Source organism: Chelonia mydas, chromosome 25, assembly GCF_015237465.2.
Source record: "Chelonia mydas isolate rCheMyd1 chromosome 25, rCheMyd1.pri.v2, whole genome shotgun sequence".
NCBI classification, from domain to species: domain Eukaryota; kingdom Metazoa; phylum Chordata; order Testudines; family Cheloniidae; genus Chelonia; species Chelonia mydas.
Window position 1 is genome coordinate 12,719,342 of NC_057858.1, and position 16,902 is coordinate 12,736,243.

The 16,902-nt window shown below is 53.9% G+C and overlaps 1 protein-coding gene across 2 annotated transcripts; it reads right to left on the reverse strand.

The window, feature by feature from the left end:
- Positions 1-2,197: 2,197 nt before the first annotated feature.
- Positions 2,198-10,644, reverse strand: LOC102945012 (zona pellucida sperm-binding protein 4). 2 transcript variants are annotated; one of them, XM_043535994.1, is made up of 12 exons: positions 10,410-10,644; positions 9,369-9,490; positions 8,167-8,243; positions 7,614-7,774; positions 7,080-7,267; positions 6,166-6,263; positions 5,713-5,840; positions 4,501-4,690; positions 4,270-4,417; positions 3,669-3,756; positions 2,953-3,069; positions 2,198-2,373 (listed from the first exon to the last, which is right to left on the reverse strand). In XM_043535994.1, exons 1-12 carry the CDS (start codon positions 10,591-10,593, stop codon positions 2,219-2,221), a joined length of 1,656 nt encoding a protein of 551 aa, XP_043391929.1. In that variant the 5' UTR covers positions 10,594-10,644; the 3' UTR covers positions 2,198-2,218. The 2 variants fall into 2 exon arrangements, with proteins under 2 accessions (XP_043391929.1, XP_043391928.1); XM_043535993.1 differs by having other exon boundaries at positions 7,614-7,769; positions 8,159-8,243; positions 10,410-10,643.
- Between the last annotated feature and the right edge of the window lie 6,258 nt (positions 10,645-16,902).

A 16,902-nucleotide genomic window follows, 5' to 3' on the forward strand; every position in this document is an offset into this window, starting at 1 on the left:
CCACAGCGTGCAGCAGCTGGTGGGGTGAGAGACTAGGTCACGCTGGTCCTAAGAATCCTACAACACATGGCAACTGGAGCCCTGTCCCCACCAGCATGTGGCCTGTGGAATGGGCAGACCACTGCCCAACTAGTACTTTGGTCCCCCCACCAAGTAACAGGGGGCTACCCATGAGCCTTTGCCTCCCCCAGTGTTAATGTAGCACCCTCAAGGCTCAACCGGCTCCCATGTAGCCAGAGAAACCACTGATTACCTGCCCCTTACCAGCCTCTGCTGCCACCCCCTGCAAGCTGTTTGTTGCAGGCCAAGTGGGGTATTGACCCTAGGCCAGGTTACTTGAGCAGCCTAGCCCTGGGCCTGGTGTAAGGAAGGGGAATTGCTCCCCCCTCCCTTTTTTTAAGTTTAAATATAGTTACTGTTTTACTGCAGAATGCCTCAGCTGAAAAGAACATACTTGCTAAAGGTTGAGCTGTGCAAAATGGTACAGAGTCCTTCAGTACAAGTAGGATAGACATGATTTGTTAAACTATGCAAACTATTTTATGGTCCTACAAGGCAGGAAACTAGAGAATGATTGGAGAGCAAATATAAAAAACACAACTTCCTTTGCCTAAACTGCTTCTGTGGACCCAGAACTACAGCCACAGATATCCCAACACTAATACAGAAAATTCAGCATGCTTTTTTGCTGACACTGAAACTGACCGTTCAGCAATCTTGAAATGGATCAGTTCCCTGGTAAGTTTTTAGCCCCATCTACCACTGGGATCTGGCCCTGATAAATAACAGGAATTTCTTGAAGGTCAATGGTCCATAATAGTAAAGTTATTCTACATGATCTGCTCAACTTGGTTTCCAATTCTAGTTAGGCTGTTTTTAAATCATACAGCATGAGCACAAAAGCACCACCCATGCATACAAGAGACTCCCAATGTGATCTAGAGGACAGATGTATCCTAGAACCAGCCCAAAGAGACTCCCTCTTGGGCCTGCTCCCCTTCCTCTCAGCCCAGCAGTGGATTACCTGTGCCCTGGCTCAAGCCCGAGCTGTGGGAGAGACTTGGCACCACATTGTCCGATTGTACAGGCCAGGCTTTGGCCAGACTTCCCCTGTAGCCAGTTATTTTACTCACTGTGCTACACCTAGCCAAGGCACTGCAGTGCTCTATGGGAAACCCACTGCCGCTGGGGCAGCACATGCTTGATCCTCTACCATCCCTGCAGCTACTCACAGGCACTCCAGTGAATTGGGAAGGTGATTGACTTCCCCTTCCCAGGGGACAGGGATGGCCCCAGCTGCCACCAGGAGCTTAGAGCTAAATTGTACTACAGGTTGCCTTGTGGCAGGGTGGAGTTCCCACCACAGACCCTCTGCACAAGGGTCTATCTTTTGGTAGAAACACCCTTTCCCTGGACTGGGCCCCAGCATAGACCTATAGCTGAGAGTCCAGAGCACACATCCCCTCCACCCCATAGGGAGGGACAGAGTCCACTTGTTCCCGTAGTGGCAATCACAACAGCAGAACATGGCTCAGAGCAGTAAGACCAGCCCCAGGCCTGCTGGGTCTTTGACCTAGTGTTTTCCCTGCCAGCAGGAAGAGCTGGACAAATTGGGGTTGGTCCCTGACTCTGCCAGCACAGCAGCCCCTGTTTGCCTTCCTGTAGGTGGAGGGTTTAATTTCCACCAGAGTGCCCTGGCCATTAACCTTCCCCATATAACAGCTGATTAGTGTGTTCTAGGGAGGGAAGACATGTCCTGGTTGCTGACACCAGCATGCAGGAATCTGGTCCCAGCTCTGCCACCCTCCAAGCTGCCAGGCACAGGGGGACCTGCTGAGCCTAGGGAGCTGGAGATTCAGCAGCAGAGCTCTGGAACCAGCTGCTTTATCTTGTCAAGGTCTTGCCTGCTGCCACCCTCCTCTCCCTCCGGGTCTCTGCTTTGTGTGCAGGGCATTTGCCTCCCTTAAGCACTAGCTGCTACCAGCCCTGCAGGTCCCCCTCTGCACCACTCCCCTCATCAGCAAGGCCTGCACCCTTGAGCTGCCTCTTGGTGTGATGAGCCAGGACTGCCCAGTGCTATGGGTCCCCAGTGCCTTGATTCCCTCTGGATTCTGTGCTTCTCCCCCTCCCCAGTGCACAACGGCAGACCCACACTGCAGAGCAGACTGTGCACCATCAGTAATGACAGGAGGCATCATTCACTTGATTGGTTTATTCCTTAGGCACTTGCGGTCCCACTGGCATGTCCCCACCTGCCCCAGTGCTTCCTCAGGCCCAGAGCCACCAAGACAGCAACCGTGAGAGCAGCAACAGCCCCTGCCAGGGGCACCAGCACCTCTCCCCACTCCAGCAGGGGCCTGAGTCCATGGGAACCTGTGGAGGGAGGGGCTGGTTAGGAGTGAGGACACAGCAAGCCAGACATCAGTGCTCACTGCCAGATCCTGCCCTAGTCCTCCCCACTGCCCTGCAGGGGCTCACCCCCCACAGCCCCCTTCCATTCCACACTAGGCCTGCCAGAGCTCAGCCATCTCTACCAAAGGAGGTGCACTGGCTTTGAGGGGCTCCCTTAGATAATCTCCAGGGCAGGGGTGACTGGCTGCTTGGGAGCTGCTGAAGTGTGAAGTGGCTTTACACTAGGCCCTGACTGGAAGCGAGGGGCTCCTCATATCTCTGGTCAGGTTTAAGCACTGCCTCATGGTGCCACCAGCAGCCTGGGGGCTGTTCTCTGCCTCCTCCCTGGCTCAGCTGCCTCACCACTGGATGGAGGGAGGGAGGGACAAGCCCCTCCTTCCACTGATCCTCATCACCCCCCCTCCAGGAGAGGGGACCTGAGAGGTACTGAGCTGGCCCCCCCATTCCCAGAATACTCAATCCCCCAGTTTAATGAATACCCACCCCATGAGGCAGGCAGGTGCCATGGTCCCATTTCACCCCCAGGACCTGCTCCATTACCTTCTTGGGCAAGGTCATCCTCTGCTTCTTGGCCATCCTGGAAGTCCACAGGCCCCTCAGCTGTCACCAGGCTCAGGGGCTCCTCCCCCCAGGCTTGGCTCTGGGAGGCTCTTCTCACTAGGAGAGAGAGGAAAGTGTTGTCAATACAGTTCTCTTCCCAGTCCCTGAAGAGCCAATCCCCCCAACCCCATGGGGCTAGGGTTTTGCAGGCTGTCTCCAGTGCAAGGCCTGTGGCCCAGTTCCAGCCCCCATGGGAAAGTCCAGATGACACTCAGGTTCTTAGGGTCACTGCTGGGGGAAGAGGCTCAAGTGGTCATTGTACACACAGGCAGGGAAGGGGAGATCCATGGTCTCACTTCAAGTCCCTTGGCTAGTGCCTGGGTGCCTTGCCAGAGGCCTATGACCAATCTGTGGGGGGGGTCTTAGAGGTGCCCTCCCAACAGGGTCATATCCCCTGAAGGGGTAACCTGCAGGAGGCCTGAAGGTGGCTTCAATCTAGCAAGTAGCTTGACAGCTTGCATCCAAGCCTTCATGCCCTGTGTATCCCTACAGAGTGGAGACCTTCCTGCCATGGCCTGTCTTAACCAGCACCCCATGGGTCTGGGGTGCTGGGTTCTAGAGCTGGCACTTGCCAAGGGAGGGGGTGAATGGGAAAGACCCAAGGGTCTCAGACCTGTTGAGAGCCAGAGGCAGATGCCAAGGAGGAACAGACTTACTTCTCCCCTGCAGGTTTGTGGGGCATTGGACTACACAGCGTTCCAGCCCAGAGGGCATGCAGGCAGAGGCACTGCAGTGGAAATACACCTGGAAGCAGAGAATTCATGCTTGGCAAGGAAGGACTAAGGGGACCTGCACCAGAGGTTTGCCGCCTCCCTCCACCCTAAGATGGCTTCCAGCTCTTGTGAAGGCCACAGAGAGGGACATCTCCAGCCAGTTACAGCAATGGGATTCTTTGCCTCCTGCAGAGCTGTTAAGAGCAGAAAAACTTAGTTTGCCATGTGGCTACACAGGCATGACCCAGCATGGGGCTTTGCAGCCTAAGGCCATGAGAACAGCAGCAGGGTCATGATTGCCCCCCTGGATGGGGTTTCCTTTAGGCCAGGTAAGCCAGTGCTGGTCACTCTAGGCCACACAGTAGACTAGAATCTGTCCACTCAGGTGCTCCCCACTCAAGCTATCAGGAGAGGGGCAGAATTGCATTGGGAGGTTGCAAAGCAGCTTCAGGTCAGTCTCAGCTGCATTTGCAGGAGGATCCCTGACCCCCTGGCTTGGCCAGGGGAAGTCCCAGGGCTAATCCTCTGGGGAGTGGGACCATACCGGGCCTGAGAGCGCTCTCTGGGAGGTGATGTCCACGAAGGTGAAAGTGCTGACAATGAAGCGCTGATGGTGAGATGGGAACTGCAGCTCTGAGGCCTCGCCCACAGGCACCAGCTGGGTCTGGTAGTTGTCGCCTTCATAAGGGCACCTGGAAGGGGCCAAGCAGTGATGGTTGAGGCTTCTCACCTGGCAGAGATTGCCCCACTCCCATCCCCACCCACCCAGACTCACCCATCCACAAGGATCGGCCACTCTGGCTGCTGCAGGGGGTTGGTGCTTGGGGTGGCCCAGCACTGATGCAGGACCAGAACCAGGCTTGGGTCCATTCTCTGGAGGATACGGACCTCCACATACACTGGGTCCCGGAGAAGCTTCACCACTGGGTACTCACGGTCTGTGTAGTAGGTGCTGTAATGCTCATCTGCAGCAAGAATGAAATGAGATGGATAAATTGGAGAGAGTCCAGTGAAGGGCAACAAAAATGATTAGGGGGCTGGAACACATGACTTATGAAGAGAGGCTGAGCAACTGGGATTGTTTAGTCTGCAGAAGAGAAGAATGAGGGGGGATTTGATAGCTGCTTTCAACTATCTGAGAGGTGGTTCCAGAGAGGATGGTTCTAGACTATTCTCAGTGGTAGAAGAGGACAGGACAAGGAGTAATGGTCTCAAGTTGCAGTGGGGGAGGTTTAGGTTGGATATTAGGAAAAATTTTCATTAAGAGGGTGGTGAAACACTGGAATGCGTTACCTAGGGAGGTGGTAGAATCTCCTTCCTTGGAAGTTTAAGGTCAGGCTTGACAAAGCCTTGGCTGGGATGATTTGATTGGGGATTGGTCCTGCTTTGAGCAGGGGGTTGGACTAGATGGCCTCCTGAGGTCCCTTCCAACCCTGATATTCTATGATTCTATGACCAAGTTCTGTCCTGTCCCTGGGAAGGATCACTGATTTCATGGGGTGCTTTGCAAGGCAGGTACTGGGGCAGAATCACCCACTTCCCCCTGGTTCCTATTCACTCTCTAGGAGCATGGGGTGAGGCTTTTGTCTCCTGGTGACCAGGTCCCACTGGTATAATATCAGAGCCATGATCAGCAAGGGCAGTTGTGCCCTCGGACACTACAGGAGGCAGACCAGGAAAGTCATTTCAGAAAGCAGTGATCTCCCTGAAGGGCCAGAGGCCAGTGCAGCCATGCTGAGAGACCACCCAGGCTAGGTCATGACCAAGCCAAGCTTCCTTCCCCCCGAGTGGGTACCAGCTGCTCTAGGAGCAGAGTCACCCCCACCATCCAGGTAGGTGGCCCCCCCCACTCCCAAGGAGCAGTGATTCAAGTCTTGAGTGCCACTCAGCAGCCCAAGGCTCTGGAGCTAGCCAGGCATGGAAGTGGGCCAGACATGTCAACATTTCAGAAGCATCTCAAGTGCTTGGTAGGCCTGCATGCAGTCACCTGTAGCAATCCTCATCTCCAAGGCCAGGGGTCCCTGCCCAACTGCAGGCAGGGGTGGAGGAAGGGTGGAGACAATGACGTTCACAGGGAGGAAGTCCTCAGCTGAGTAGCTGCAGCGGATGGTCAGCCTGGGTGGGGAAAGGCCAGACAGCTGGTCACCTCTGGACTCCCCCAGAGAGCATACTCAGATGACAGGGGAGACCTGAGACCTCAGTGAATGGCTAGTGCCTCCCTCTCTTTAATTCCAGGGGATCAGGTGGCCTCCCCCAGCAGGAGGGGGATGTAGGCAGGGAGCTCAGCAGTGGGCTGACAGAGCCAGTGCACATCCCCTAGCCCTCCCTGGCAGGGGAGGTGCCCCCCTAGGAGAGGGACCCAAACACTGCTTGGCTGACAAGGCCCCCCCCCCCCACCCTGTTTCCAGCAGAGGCCTCCAAGCTTTGCCAGGCCTGTTACCTGAAGGTGCTGTCCCGAGTGATTGAGCCAGAATGGGAAGTAAGCACTTTGCGGTCTGCTACCAGCTCATTCTCATACACCCTCTGGTCACCAGATGCCTGCACAGGGGGGAGAAGAGAGGCTGGAGGCATCAGTAAGGCCTTCCCATTGGAGCTGCCGAGTTCTTGTGCAAGGGAGAATTCACATGTGGTCAGCAGCTTAGACCTCCACAGACAATAGGTCTGAGATCTAATGGCCCAGGCTACACCCCTCCCTGCCCCGCCATGCTTTTGCAGGAGTCATGTCCTGTGAGGATTGACTGGAGCCAGTCTGCATAGGAGAGACCCAGCCCAGCTTTACTTGGCTCAAGTTCAAGTCAACCAGAAGCCAGTCAATATGCCAGTCCCCACCCCCTTCCAGGACAAGCACACCCCCCAGTGTTCAAAAGCCACTAGACTTCCAGCTACACTGAACAGGCTGGTTTCATGGCCAGTCTGTAGCCGACACCAGAGACACCGTAAGGTTGTTCCATGGAAGGACCTAGGCAGATCAATGGGTGCCATGTCCCTCCTTTTCCTGCCCATGGGTCCCCTTTAGCTCTAAGGCTATTTGGCCTTTCTACACCACAAGCATTAGCAGCCACTGGGGAGCAGGGTCGATAGGCTGCTTGTGCCTCACCACAACTCCACCTCAGAGCTGTAGGGCCCAAACCTTGGGAGACCACCCATAAGCAGGGGCTGTAGGCTCAGAACCCCAGGCTGCAAGGGACAAATCTGATGGTCTCAGGACACATCAAATACAGCCTCATGGTGACCGTTAGTGACACCCCCCCCCCATAACCTCAAGGACAATCAGCTGGCATCAGAGAGTGATGAGAGTTCATGAAGTGCCTTGCCCAGCGGAGGGTGGACTGACCAACAGGTGCCCTCCTTTACCTGGACAGTGGTCCCGCAGGCCGAGAGCGGGAAGCGGTACACGACAAAGTCTTCATTCCTAGACACCGGGGCACATCTGCTGCCGTGAGCGCTGACCAGGTGCACGGAGCTCAGGTCCAGGGGTGGTGTGGTCACATCCCTTGAGATTGCAACTGAGAACTGGCCATCTGGGGTGCACTGTGCGGTCACTGGGGGAGAGCCACACAGCCTCTCAGCAGGGAGCTGCAGCCTCTGCTGGAGCCATTTGCCTGGGGACCCCCCCAAAAACTCCAGGCTAGCACCCCAGTGAAGCAGGAGTCTCTAGACACAGGGGAGGAGACTTGCTAGAACTAGTCCTGCCCCGACAGTCACTGGGATGAGAGAGCGACAGGACAGGCCTGAGTGCCAAGGGACAGGAACTCCATCACTGGGTCCTAAAGCCCACCAAGGCCCTGGGGTGGCCCTAGGCCCCAACAGGGTTCTTCCCCCACCCAGTATCGGTCTGCTGTGGAGATCCCCAGCAGGTCCCTCGGGCAGAGGAAAGCCCCCGCTCACCCTTGTCGCCATAGTAGCAGGGAGTCAGCCTGTCGCCGGGCTGGTAGCAGCAGCCGAGCGCTTCGCAGTCGCCTCGTGTGATGGGTGGGGCAGCGCACGGCAGCCTAGCCGAGGCCTGGATGGCAGAGCACACACTAGGGCTCGGGGCATCCCGGGCTAGGGAGAGAGGCAAAGACGGTGCTTGCTCAGACAGCTGCCCTCCCCCCAAACCACCAGACCCTGTCCATGGGCAGAGGAAGCCACATGGGGTGGCTGAGAGAGGCCTGGCCTCCTCCTGCAGCACCATGGGCTGGAACTCCTGCTTCTCTTCAGCCATGCAGGAGAGGTTTGTCAGTGCCTGGACCCCCAGTTATCCACCCCAAAGGACGGACCAGGAGACAACAGCATCTCCCATGGCCCAGTCCCTCCTCAGGGAGGTGGATAACTCCTGGCAGCTGGTACAGCATGCCCAGAGACAAGGCCTCCTGCCACACCAAGTAGTATCCTTCAGGAAGATCCCAGCAATGGTGCAGTCCCATCCCTGGCCAAGGCATGGATGCCCTTACCTAGAAGGTGGTTTGGGCACCTCAGCTCCTCCTTGTAGGAAGCCACAGGGCCTTCGATCTGGACTGTCATCACAAAGCTGCCATCCTAGGCAGGAAGGAGAGGATACACCACAGTGATGGTTCAAGTACTCAGAGTCCCTCCCCAGCACCATGTGCTCAAGGAGAGCCAGGAGCATGAATGATTTAGGGGGACAGCAGGATTCACAGCAGCCCAACCTATCCCCTGGGTGGGCACATGGGCCCACAAGTCTCACCAGGGCTGCAGGCAGCAGACACGAGCAGGCAGCCACTAAGCCAACACTAAAGCAGGTTTCAGTTTCAGGGGAGGGAGTACGGCAAAGCCAAGATCATCCTCCCCAGCCTTGACACTCTGCCTTTGGTACCACGGCTCCTCGAGGGGAGAGCATTGGCATTGCCTGTGTCACTGACCCTAGCACTAGTTGGCCTGGAGGGGTTCAGCATCTCAGTGGCAGATCAGACAAGAAACCAAGATTTGACTTTCACGCCCTGACCTAGCTGCTAGGCCAGGCCACTCCCCGCACAGGCAGGCGCTGAGCCATGGTCTAACCAAGATGGAGCCAGCTTTATGGGGAGAGAAGCAACAAGGGGGAGATTTCAGGCCTTCTAGTACAGACTGGGGTCGTCCTCCTCCCCGCATTGCTGCGGCCAAGCTCTCCCTCTGTGTGGGGGACTCCACCCTCTGAGCTAGGCCAGCAGAGGGATTGCTGGCCAGAGCAGCAGATCCAAGGGCGAGACAAGCCAGCTGCAATGACATCACACTGGAAGCAGTGAGATCACTAGCTCCCAGCTCCAGGGATGGAAGCCAGGCCAGTGTAAGTGTTTCCAAGGCAGGGGTGGGGGAAGGAGAGTAGCATGAACACGTCAAGTCCCCCCAGCTAGTAACACTGCATGTTCACAGCGCTGGCCAGCCTAAGCTCTCAGGACGCTGTGTGGACACCAGCCAAGCCTCAGCCTTCCTGAAGCTCAGGAGCAGGCTTGGGCATGTGGAAACTGAGGCACATATGTGAAGAGACTTGCCCCATATGGGAAGTTAGTGGCAGGATTAGAAGTCAGGTCTCCCAATTCCCAGTTCTGTGCACTAGTGGCTAGGCCCTTGCAGACAGATCCAACCATGGTCTCCTCACACCCCCTTCATAAGCACTGCTACCCATCCCATTCACACCAGGGGGGTTCCCAGACAGGGCCTTACTCTCTCGTTGACATAACATCCAGCATAGGACGCTTCAACCACCACGGAGCTATTGGCTTGCTGCTCGACACGCGTCCCACAGGCAGGGTTGCTCTGCAGAACACGGGGCCTGCCTTCTGCATCTGGAGGCCAAGAGGAGCATCAGACAAAGCACCTTCAGCCCTGTTCCTCCTAGTCCCAGATCCACTGCCCCCCCCATTGCCAGACCCTGAGCAGGGAGGCTCTGCAGAGGAGTCACACCGGCCTTGAGGAGCCACTGACCCCTCCCTTCTACTACCACTTGACCTTAACTGGCAGTGCCTCAAATGTCAGCAGTGTGGTTGGGGAGGGGATGGAGTAGGAGCCTTCCTTACAGGGAACAGACTGAGTTTGTTCAGAGACAGGCCAATGCCATGGGCTAGCCCATGTGGTTTAGGGCTAGTTTCACTCCATTTGGCCTCACAAAGGCCACTCTGCCACTTCCTCACACCACCTCAGCAGCTTGGCATCCATCCTCCATATTCAGGGTGGGGGGGAGGAGGTTCCCCCCCTACAGCTGTAGCCAAGGAGTAATATTAGCCAACTCAAGTCATTCAGCATCCAATGCACCTCACCCCAGAGCCAGGTCTCCAGCAGACACAGGGGATGGATCACCAGATGATTCCCTGGTGTATTCATTCCCTCCAGGGCACCTGGCATTGGCCGCTATTGCCAGACAGGATACTGGGCTGGATGGACCTCTGGTCTGACCATTATGTTCTTGTGTACCAGCAGTCAGGGGTTTTAGCCCCCTTTGGGTACTTGCCAGTTTCTGCCAAGTAACTGAGCTAATTACTCCCAAGGCATTCCCTGGTCTAGCATCTAGAATCTTTGGGGACAGTCAATAAGCATTACATTTGTACCCTCATTGGAGGTAAGCAGAGAGGACAACACCCCAGGAAGTTACTTGTAATCAAAGACCCACAGTGCCACCTCAGCTTTACCTGCTAGGGGAAACTTCCCTCCCAGAATCCCAGCAACACCTTAGAGAGACTAAAGGATTTTAAGCTTTGTTCAACTTACCCAGAGCTCTCAGCACAAGGGGAGCTATCTCAGTCTGGTTTGGGAGCAGGGTGAATACCAAGCTTCTCTGCCCACAGGTCAGCCAGCTAATATCCCAAAGAACCCCCCCATTCCTAAAGCCACCCTGAGCTCCCCCAATCAGAAAAAAGAGGCCACAAAAGAGCCAAAACATCATGGTACCCATCAGCCTCACTTCACAGACTAGCCCACCTATGCAGCTACTCACTGCTTTCTAAGCCATTAGCACGGGTCTTATACCTTTCAAGGAGCTCTGATTGGCCAGCACTGAGGTCTAAATTCCCATATGGACCAGGTGTGACTCCAGCTGGCCAGCAGTCAGTTTACACCTTCCAATGGGCCTTGATTTGAAACTCACTGCACTTGCTCCAAATGGATCAAAACCATCCCACCCCCCCTTCTAAAGTGTTTTATTGATTCTTTCTCATCCCCAAGCCCTTGTTAAGACCCGTACAGGTTTTGCTAATTCAAAAGGAAACATTGAAAAAGGGAAATAAAGTGTTTGAAGGCTGAAGAGGTACTTAGCGGGTGAGGGGCTATTTATTGGCTGGAAAAAAAAAAACAAGTGTGGAAAGGGAGGAAAGCCAGAATGCTTTGGAGATTGAGAACTCCTTTAGTCAGATGACTATAAAGTGCTAGGAGGTTTTATTATTTATAGAGGGGTAAACTGAGCCCCCGTCTTATCTCTCCCTCCCATGGGAGAAGTATCTGTGCAAATTAATCCAATTGCAGCTTCCCCAGACCTAGCCTCTCCTTCCCCCACGGGATCACTTTTCTCCTCTCATCCTGTTCCCCCTCAGGTTACGTCTGCACTGCAATCCAGGGGGGTGACTGCAGCACACGTAGGTGTACCCCAGCTAGCTCGGGGACGGGAGCAGCGAAGCCATGTGGCATGGGCTGTCCAAGCCTGCCTGGGCCCCTGGGTTTTTCCTCAGGGGGCTAGCCTGTGCTGAGACCCCTGCTGCGGCAGCTTTGCTGCTGTTGGTACCCACGCTAGCTAGATCAAAGCTGGCTGTGGTCTGTGGAGACGTGCCCTCTGTGGGCCCCACGCTTTGCCCCTCCCTGCACGTGCGCCTGTGTCTCTCCACACCCCCGTGGTGGTGACGGCACTAGCCCAGGCCTGACTTTGCGATGGGCTCACGCCAATTCCTCCACCGGGCCCCCCTCTGCTCCCCTAGGGGACAGAAACCTCCCTCCTTTGCCAGGCGCTCCCGGGAAAGTGCGACTTATGAAGGACCTGGGCCTCTCGGCCTGCCAGGCCGGCCTGGCCCAGCTTGTGAGGGGAACATCACCGAGGCACCGCTGATCCCATTCAGCGGGTCGCGACTGAAATGATCTCAGCTCCTTGGCACAGCTGGGATTTTGTCAGGTCAATCCCCCCCACCCCGCAAAGAGCAGACACAGACAGACAGCCGGCAAAGAGCCGGGGGGAGGGCAAAGGGAAAGACACGTGGTCTGCTATGGGCAGATACAGGTGGCTGGTTGTAGACTGGCACCTTCTCCGGGGCGGGCAGGGGCACCTCTATTCATGGCCATTTGGGCCAGGTTGGAGGGCAGGTCAGCTTGACAGGCTCAGCAGAGCTTGGCCGGCAGGAGCCTCCTGCAGGATGGCAGGGGCCCATCACCCGAACCTGACAGACACCAGGGCTTGCAACTCAGGTGGCTTGGCAGCAGTGTGGCCTATTGGCCAGAACCCTGGACTGGGGCACTAGAGATGTCAGCTCTATTCCTAGCTGTGACCTGCTGGATGACCTAGGGCAAGTTACTTCTGCTCTCTGTGCCTCAGTTTTCCAGTCTGTAAAATGGTGGTTGACCTGCTTCGTAAAGCTCTTTGAGATGAAAGGATGAAATGTGCTGGATGAGATCTGGGTGTTATGGTGACTAGACCCACACTGCAGAGCAGCAAATAAGAAAAAGGAGAGACACCAACATACAAAGTGAAAAAGGCAAATCTTGCTGGGGATTCCTTTATATCCCTTCTTTACCCATGGGTCACCATCAGCCACCATGGCAACGATGGAAGGTTCTCACGCCAACTTCTCGTGAGCATCAGGGCCTTGACTTGCCTGGAAAACAGGCATGTTTCCTATAGGCTGGGCCGGACCTGCCAGAGCTGCTCAAAAATGTTTTTTTTTCCCCCTGTAAAAATTTCAATTTTTGGGTGAAAATTTAAAAACTGAAAAATTCGGCCAAAACTCAAAATCTTGGAAAGGAGAGGCATCATGGGACTCCATAGCCATGGTGCGTTGTGGGAGATGCAGTGCAGCCAGGGAGCCTGGCCCATAGAGGAAAATGGGGATGTGGAGTAATTGAACTACAGTTCCCAGGAGGCATTGCAGCAGCATAGCCAAACTGAAATATTTTGGTTGTCAGGTGTTTGGAGGGTTTTTTTCTTTTTTCATGAAAAATCAAAATTATCTGTAGAAAACAGGCACTTGTTCGGAAAAAGTGTGTGGTGGAAAACCCAATTTTTCAAAAAGGAGGAGTCCGGTGGCACTTTAAAGACTAACAGATTTGTTTGGGCATAAACTTTTGTGGGTAAAAACCCCACTTCTCCAGATGCACGGGGTGCATTTTTCAAAGTTTTGATGGAAAGTGTTCAACCAGCCATAACCTCCACCTCAGCAGTAGCCCACCTGTGCTCCCAGCAGACCGTGTCCCAATTCTCCAGCAGGAGCTCCCACCATGAGTCTTCTTCAAGGGAAAAAGACCTTCCAATAATTCCAAGGCTATCGTCTATAGCCCTTAAACCACTGCAAGCTCCATCCCAAAGGGGAGGTCCTTTGGCAGGCAGCTTCCCTTATTATAACACCCCATCTTGGCACCTCAGGATTCAGCTATGTAAATCCATGCGGATTATGCATTTTATGCAAAGTTGCATACATTTCATGCCAGTAAAAATATACAGGGTTTTGCCTTGCTGATATGGTTCTGTCTCTGCTAATGATGTTGAGCTACATCCTAAGGTTAGCCGGTGTTTGACTCATGCTGTGGGTTATACAGGTGCGGGGAAATGACTAAAATCCACATCAGGAAACATTTTCATTCACTTCTGAAAGGAAGCAGTGGGGCCTATGGGTGAAAGCAGATGCTCTGCTGCAGGAGACCTGGGGCCTATCCCATTCTGGGTGAACTTAGGCAAGTCACGTCCCTGCTCTGTGGCTCAGTTTTGTCATTGGTAAAATGGGACGGATCAGACAGGGACAGAGCACACCAAATCCCCTCTGCAGTTGGGCAGCTGAGTGAGTGTGTGTGTGTGTGGGCATGAGGGCATGTGTGTACTAGAGATCCAGTCTTGTGCTTCGTTTCTCAGTCAAATCAGCAGGTGCCAGCTGTCAGTTGTAATTTCCCAGTGAAGGGCTCTAGCATGCAGCAGTGAAATCAGTTTCACTTCAGCACAGACCTTTAGATGTTAGTTATGGACTGTAACTAGCTATAGCTTTCATCTCCTCAGTTTCACTGCCCAGGGGCAACTTCCCTGGGATAATGGCTACAAGTCCCTTTTCCCAGGTGCTAGATTTTAAAATAGAATTGCACAGAATGTGGCCAAGGTATCTCACAGAGGGGACTCACTTGGAGCTGACTTTCCCAATGAATGCTCCGTCCATTTCCCCCAGCACCTTCCCTGTGCCATGGCTCCTCCCCAGAGTCAGATGCGGGAGTTTAACTCCACTGCCTATTTCATCCTCACCTCTCTGCTGAGCCTGCCATCAGAGGGCCATGTGTCATGGGTGCCCACCTGGACCAAGACCCACCTAACTCACAAAGAACCACTGGATGGTCACAAGTTTTGGCCACTGCCAGCCTGACCTTGGGGGTTGCAACTCTTCAAATGTCATCCTCTGGGACAAGGATGTCACGTTGTGACAACACCAGCATCACGACGTCACATTGGCCCCTCCCAAGGCCACATCTACGGTTTATATTCCAGCAGCACCTCCAGGCCCCTTCTGAACTCAAGGAGCAGTTGTGCTTGATGCTGGATATTCACATCGTGAGCGACGCTCCCTGTTAGTGCAAGAGACAAATCCCCATTGAGCAGGTGGGGAACGGAGACACACAGGGGTTCAGCGACTGGCCTGAGGACACACAGTCGGGGAGATGGCAGAAGCGGGAGTTGACCCCAGGTCTCGGGGCTCCCAAAGCAGAAGGCTACCCTCTCAAAATCAGAGGGGGCTGCATTAGCCCCAAAGGTATTTCAGTTCTGTGGGTGTGTTTCCGTGCAGTGTTTAATGGCTCCTGTGGTTAGGGCTGGGGCTATAGGATAACCAAATCCATATTGGGAGTGTATAACCTAATCCACCAATTGCCACGGGGCAGAAACCCACACAGGCTCCTAGCTGTGCACGCTGGGGCGTCCTCCCAAGGAGAATGCACCAGAGCAGCAGCAGGTGTGGGGTAAGGTTTGATAACCCACTTTCAGCCCCGCTTCTGCAAACACGTTGTGGTTTGGGTGCCACTGGGAATGCAGAAGTGGCCAAGGAGCAGGTGACCTTTGAGAGCAGACTGACTTGCACCCCTAGCATGAGCACACGCACACACGCGCACGCCGGTGGTTTTTTCAGACTGGCTTTTCTCCACCTTCCACACCCAGCAGAGCGTGGGGCTGGCTGCCAGCCAGGAAAGCTGTCTCCTGTCCTTGGCCAGCCTGTGCAGGGTGAGGATGCAAGATGCAAACTGGCCTGGGCATGGGAAGCAGGGCCAGCCTGGAGGGAGTGGCAGTTCAACTGTCCTGATTGCAAAAAGCCCAACGAGCAGAACATGGGGGAAGTGGCAGCCGCAGCTGTCTGCCTGTCCTGATGCCGCTGTCTAGTGCTCTGAGTAGGGCAAAGGGGAATTATTAAGGAAGCCTAGGTTGCGTGTGAGGGTGGGTGCTCACCTGGGCTGCACACCCCTCCCGGGAGGAATGCACAGAGCCAGGTGGGGGAGCGTGCAGTTCCCAGGGCTGGGGCATCTTCGCCAGGCAACGTGATGACAGGGTGGGGGGAAGCTCACAACGGATGACCTTTGCTGTAGCTCCTCGAGCAGAGTCATGGGAAGTCGAATGCTCCAACTTGCTTCCCAGAAAAGAGGCTGGCAGGGGAATCCACCCCCAACATAGCAAACTCCCACTCAGATGGTCCTCCCTTGGCGAGGCTGCAACCCCCAGCAGCGGAGGAGAAATAGTCACCCTCATGGAGTTGTGGCTGTAAACTTAGGCTGTAATGTATTATTATGAATGACGTGTGATTAATAAAGGGGGTAGTTTCGCTTGATGGGAATTTCATATCCTGTTAAACAGAAGGTGTTGAAAGGCCCTCTTTAAATGAAGGGTTGGTTGGGAGAATGTCAAGCCAAAACTTTTAATCTCTAGTCAGATTTTGAGTCTGTAAATATGGCTCTGTATTCAAGACTTACTCAATGCAAGTCTCTGAAGGGATGGTAGAGAAATCACTCCACCTGTATGTTTTCTGGTTTCACTTGACTATGGGGCCGGCCTTGTGCAGCATGTCCCACTCTTTCCCCCAGAAGTGGCTGCATTTTGGTGGGGCTGTGAGTAGACAGTCAGGATGCATGGGAATGAAAGATGCTATGGGAAGGTCAGAGGTCATTAGGGATGGGCACAGTGGGGAGTACTGCTCTTTGCAAATGTCCCTGCCCCAATGCTCCCCCCACCCCCCCAGCTCCCTGCTCTGACGCCCCCACTGCTCCCAACCCTGCGTTCACCTGTTTGTAAGTACATTTGTACTTAAGTATTTAAAGTACTCTACGTGCTTGTACTTAAGTACTTTACATATTCTGTACTTAGTGCTTGTATTTCAATACATTCTAAAAGTACGGAAAGGATAACTTTCTTTTATCTCTGAGTACCTTTTCAAAATAGTTTTTGGAAACAATCAACTGCCTCCCCACTATCCCATATTCTGTTTGGTCCTTAGAACCTGGCTTGGGAGCTTCAGGCCCTGAATTCTGGCTGCCAGGGCTTTTTTCTTGCTTGGTAGAAAACATGAAGGCAGGACTTAGAAAACGGTTTCGGAATATTTTGGTCTGTGATACAGCCGTGAGTAACAGAAGTACAAAGTCATTTGTTGCTGTTTCCGTATCCCAGACATTTTTTAAGTTGCGTTGGCTGCAGAATCAGGATTAGAGAAAAAATGTAAAGGACCTGGGTTTTTTAATAAGGTCTGGATTGTTGTGACAACCTACTGAAGCATAATGATCAAGCTACTGCATCTGAAGCTACCTAGCTGTAAGTAACAGAAAGGAAATTTATACATTTATTTACATTGGTAAGAGATTTTTTTCATTGTTATTCCGTGCTGACTTGTGTAGATGAATAAAAAGTCATTGTTACTCTTTTTCTTTCTCTTCCACTATTTGCTTTTATTGTTTACGTAGTTGTCCATATATTGACCAGACAATCGCAGGGAATACAGGAGTTGGAAATACTTGCACGTATACTTTTAAACACATAAATACTATCTCCACCGCATAC

Coding starts and splice junctions, on each gene's coding strand:
- LOC102945012 (XM_043535993.1), bottom strand. CDS start 10,593: ATGGGTACCATGATGTTTTGGCTCTTTTGTGGCCTCTTTTTTCTGATT. Junction 7,770..8,158: donor GTGCCCAAACCACCTTCTAG/GTAAGGGCATCC, acceptor CTCTCTCCCTAG/CCCGGGATGCCCCGAGCCCT. Junction 7,268..7,613: donor CTGCTACTATGGCGACAAGG/GTGAGCGGGGGC, acceptor GCTCTCCCCCAG/TGACCGCACAGTGCACCCCA.